This window comes from Hyaena hyaena, unplaced genomic scaffold (genome assembly GCF_003009895.1).
Source record: "Hyaena hyaena isolate Hyena2069 unplaced genomic scaffold, ASM300989v1 scaffold_637, whole genome shotgun sequence".
NCBI classification, from domain to species: Eukaryota; Metazoa; Chordata; class Mammalia; order Carnivora; family Hyaenidae; genus Hyaena; species Hyaena hyaena.
The window spans coordinates 1,040,913-1,045,987 of record NW_024081260.1 but is presented as its reverse complement, the minus strand read 5'-3'; the positions used below and the strand labels follow the sequence as shown (position 1 = coordinate 1,045,987).

Sequence of the window (5,075 nt, the reverse complement as noted above, 5' to 3'; positions counted from 1 at the left end):
TTCCCAGCACCATGTGCTGAAGAGACTGTCTTTATTCCATTGGATATTCTTTCCTGCTTTGTCAAAAATGAATTGACCATACATTTGTGGGCCCATTTCTGGGTTCTCTATTCTGTTCCATTGATCCAAGTGTTTTGTGCCAGTATTATACTATCTTGATGATTACAGCTTTGTAATGCAGCTTGAAGTCCAGGAATGTGATGCCTTCAGCTTTGGTTTGCTACAAGGTGTTCTATTCAGTTCCATTGATCTATGTGTCTGCTTTTGTGCCAGTACCATACTATCTTGATCACTACAGCTTGTAAGATAACTTGAAGTCTGGTATTGTGATGCCTCCAGCTTTGTTTTGCTTGTTCAAGTGTTTTGGCTTCAAAGCCTTTTGTGGTTCCACGTAAATTTTAGAATTCTTTCTTCAACTTCTGTGGAAAACTCTGTGGTTGTTTTGATAAGGATTGCATTGGATTGCAAAAGTAAAGATTGTTTTGGGTTGTATAGACATGTTAACAATATTTGTACTTCCAATCCATGAGTAGTGAATATGTTTACATTATTTTGTGTCATCTTCAATTTCTTTCATAATTGTTTTATAGTTTTCTGCTACAGATCTTTAACCTCTTTTTTAGGTTATTTCCTAGCAATCTCATGTAGTGTACTTGGGATTTGATTCCTTGATTTCTCTTTCTACTGGCTCGTTATTGGTGTATAAACATGCAACAGATTTCTGTACATTGATTTTGTATCCTGTGACGTTACTGAATTTATATCACTTCTAGCAATGCTTTAGTTCAGTCTTTCAGATTTTCTACACAGAGTATCATGTCGTCCTCAAATAGTCAAAGTTTAACCTCTTCCTTGGTGATTTGGATGTCTGTTATTCCTTATTGTTGTCAATTGCTAAGGCTAGGACTCCGGTGCAATGTTAAATAACAGTAGTGAGGGTAGACAGCCCTGCCATATTCCTAACTATAGAGCGAAAGATCTCAGTTTTGGCCCATTGAGGGTATAGTCTGTAGCTTTTCTGTATATGGCCTTCATGATGTTGAGGTATTTTCCCTCTATCCCTACTTTGTTGAGAGTTTTAACCATGTTGGACGTTGTTTTTGTCAAATGATTTCTCTGCACCAACCAGAGGATCATATCGTTTTTATGCTTTCTTTTATTAATGTGGTGTATCACATTGATTGATTTGCCAATACTGAACAACTCTTGCAATCCAGGAATAAATCCCACTTCATCATGGTGAATCATTCTTTTAATATACTGTTGAATTTCATTGGCTATTATTCTGTTGAGAATTTTTACATTCATGTTCATCAGGATTATTGGTCTGTAATTCTCATTTTAGTGGGGCCCTTTCATAGTATTAGAATTTAGGTCATGCTGGCTGCACAGAATAGTTTGGAAATTTTTCTTCCATTTCTAATTTTTGGAATACTTTGGGAAATACTGGTATTAACTCTTTTTTATATGTTTGGTAGAATTTCCCTGGGAAGCCATCTGGCTTTTCGGATTTTTGGTGTAGGGGAGATTTTTGATTACTAATTTAATTTCTTCTCTTTTTCATCATCTCACTATAAATTTATTAATTCCTTTTGTTATTATGCTCTGCTTCTGAAGTTTTAAGAGGCATTAAGGAATCTTTTCTGATTATGATTCTGTTCAAGTTTTATATTTCTTCCTGTTCAGTTTGAGTCTATATGTTTTTGTAATTGACCCATTACTTTCAAGTTGTTCAATTTGTTGGCATATATATTTTCATAATATTCTTTTATATTTGCTTGTCTTTCTGTGATGTTGGCTGTTATTTCTACCCTCTCATTCGTTATTTCATTTATTTGTATCATTATTCTTTTCGTTTTGATGAGTCTGGCTAGGAGTTATCAATTTTATAAATTTTTGCAAGGAACTAGCTCCAAAAACGAGTCATTTTGGGGACTTTTCTTGCTTCTTAAGATAGGACTGTATTCCACCATACTTTCCTCTTAAGACTGCTTTGGTTGCATTCCAAAAGTTTTGGACATCATGGGTTGTTTTTGTGTGTTTTTTTTTTAATGTTTATTTACTTTGAGAGAGAGACAGACAGAATCTGAGCAGGGGAGAGGCACAGAGAGAGTGACACACAGAATCTGAAGATGCTTCCAGGCTCTAATCTGTCAGCACAGAGCTCAATGTGGGGCTCAAACTCACAAATTGAGATCATAATCTCAGCCGAAATCGGATGTTTAACCAACTGAACCACCCAGGCACCCCTTGGACATCATGATTTAGTTTTTCTTTGTTTCCAAGTTTTTAAAAAAATTTCTCCTTTAGTTTACTGGTTGACCCATTTATTCTTTATTATTATTGTTGTTTAACCTCTATGTATATATAGCCTTTCCAATTTTTTTCTTGTGGTTGACTTCAAGTTTCATAGCATTGTGGTCGTATGATCTCGATCTTTTTGTACTTTTTGAGGTCTGATTTCTGACATAGCATATGATCCATTCTAGAGTTTCTCCCTTTTGCACTTGAAGAGAATGTATATTCTTTATTCTTTATCCCTTTACTCTTTTCATTTATAACTGAAATGAGATTTTACTTATAGAGTTCCAAAAAAACAGAGGACTGACTTACATAGTTGGTAAATTAAATGGGAAAAAAACAACTCAATGATTGTTCAATGAGCTGCTTTTTGTTCGAGTTACCTACCTTGCTAATTTTGCTGAATTTCCAGGTGAATAGAAGCTAATAGAAGGTTAGCTATGTGTATGTGGTAACCAAATGCTTCCGGAATTAGTTTAATATTTAACTTTAAATCAAAGAAATAAAAAAAGGCTATTTACACAGTGTACTGGCAGTCATAAAAGGTATTCCAAGAAACATAGGGCCTCTGTACATGGAAATAAAGGTTAATAAGAAAGATTTTTTTTTCCTGGCACCAAAAACTCATGCATCAAAAAAGGTCAGCATAGTGGATAACATCAAAGTTAACACAGTAACAGCAATGTCTGCAATGTTGAATGGTTGGGGGGAAAAAAGAAGAGGTAGTTGGTGGTGATGGTGATGATAATGGCTAAAATGCAGACATTTGGAAGAGCATATGGAAAGTGATTCAGCTACCAAATAGTGAAGTTTATCCCAACATAATAAGTTACTTAACTTTTTACTTCAAATCCCACTCCTTTGATAAGGGAAGAAACTGTCATGTCAAGTCATGCTAATGTCATAATATCAAAAAGGTTCAATCAAAATATATCCCACTCTTAAAATATATAACTAATTATATGGATTTATCATTTAACCAAATTACCCATAACCATAAGTGCCATGGCATATTAAGCCTTTTCAATGATTTACAATTCAGTGTGACTGGGTTTACCATATTATTTTTAGAACCACTCTGGTTATAAGTAAACAGAGAGAGTGGGCATTGAACACAGAGAAACTGTTAAAAGAAGTGTTCCATATGGGAGAGAGCACACAAACAAGTGAATTTTGGGTACTTATGGGAAACTTTAGAAATTTTTATTTTTAATTAAGGCTGATGCTATTTTTTATTACCATGGTATTGTCTCCTAGACCTTCATGAGGAGTCATGAACACAAACAATGGAAGTTCCATGACAGACTTCATCCTGCTGGGGTTTTCTGACTGGCCCCAATTAGAACACATCATCTCTGGGATTGTTGTCATCTTCTATATTGTGACTCTGGTAGGAAACACAACCATCATTCTTGTATCTAACCTAGACAGCCAGCTCCATACTCCCATGTATTTCTTCCTATCCAATTTGTCTTTCCTGGACCTCTGTTATGCAACTAGCATTATCCCACAGATGCTGGTAAATCTATGGGGTCCAACAAAGTCTATTACCTACGCAGGGTGTGTGCTCCAATTCTTCTTTGCCCTTGACTTGGGAGCCACAGAATGTCTTCTCTTGGCTGTGATGGCCTATGACCGCTACGCCGCTGTCTGTCAGCCTCTTCACTACACAGTAATAATGCACCCTCAGCTTTGCCAGAAGATGGTGCTCACCTCCTGGTTAGGTGGTCTTGGCAGCGCCTTAACTCTTTGTTCCTTGACTTTGAGGTTGCCAAGATGTGGGCACCGGAAGGTGGATAATTTTTTCTGTGAGATGCCAGCATTGCTCAAGATGGCTTGTGTCTACTCAAAAGTAATGGAGGTCACTGTCTTTGCTCTTGGAGTGATATTACTTCTAGTACCTCTATCACTAATTCTCATCTCATATGCAATTATCACTCAAGCTGTCACGAGAATCAAGTCAGCAGCAAGGTGGCGTAAGATCCTTAATACATGTGGTTCCCACCTCACGGTAGTAACTCTCTTTTATGGAACAGTCATTTATATGTACATGAAACCACAGAATAGCTCATCCCAAGATGAGGGGAAGTTCCTTACTCTCTTTTACACAATTGTCACACCCACCCTTAACCCTCTGATCTACACTTTAAGAAACAAAGATGTAAAAAATGCAGTAAAGAGAATACTGTGTGTAGAAAAATGGTAAACAAGATCATGAGTTTGATAGAAAAGAGACAAAGAATGATATTGACTTTCACCAACAGAAGGTCATTTATGCAAAGGGCACTAATTAGGTGTTTACCATGTACTAGGATTGTACTAGGCATTGACTTTGTAAAGAAGTAGGAAGCACATAGAAATTACAAGGAGACAGAGACATAGATTCATAAAGGAACCTAAATTCACACACTTAAAAAGCTTCAAGACTAATCATGGACAACATATAAGCAAATATATAATTATGAAATATGGTTAAGTACAGTACCAGAAATATATACAAAGTATTAAGAAAATATTTCACATGGAATTTGATTTTAATGTAGGATTACAGTAGACACTGATTTCTTCTTACCAGACTTACCACTTTTATGGTAAATAACATCCCCTTTCATCCACCTGATACTGCCAGCAGGGCTTTTGTGGTGGAAACCAACTGACAAAAGAAAAGAAGGAAGGAAGGAAGGAAGGAAGGAAGGAAGGAAGGAAGGAAGGAAGGAAGGAAGGAAGGAAGGAAGGAAGGGAGGGAGGGAGGGAGGGAGGGAGGGAGGGAGGGA

The 5,075-nt window shown here is 36.5% G+C and overlaps 1 protein-coding gene across 1 annotated transcript; it reads left to right on the top strand.

Annotated features, from left to right (window-relative positions):
- Positions 1–3,574: 3,574 nt before the first annotated feature.
- On the top strand, positions 3,575–4,507 carry LOC120249091 (olfactory receptor 2W1-like). The gene has a single exon (XM_039257592.1). It carries the CDS (start codon positions 3,575–3,577, stop codon positions 4,505–4,507), a length of 933 nt encoding a protein of 310 aa, XP_039113523.1.
- Positions 4,508–5,075: the final 568 nt, after the last annotated feature.

Coding starts and splice junctions, on each gene's coding strand:
- LOC120249091 (XM_039257592.1), top strand. CDS start 3,575: ATGAACACAAACAATGGAAGTTCCATGACAGACTTCATCCTGCTGGGG.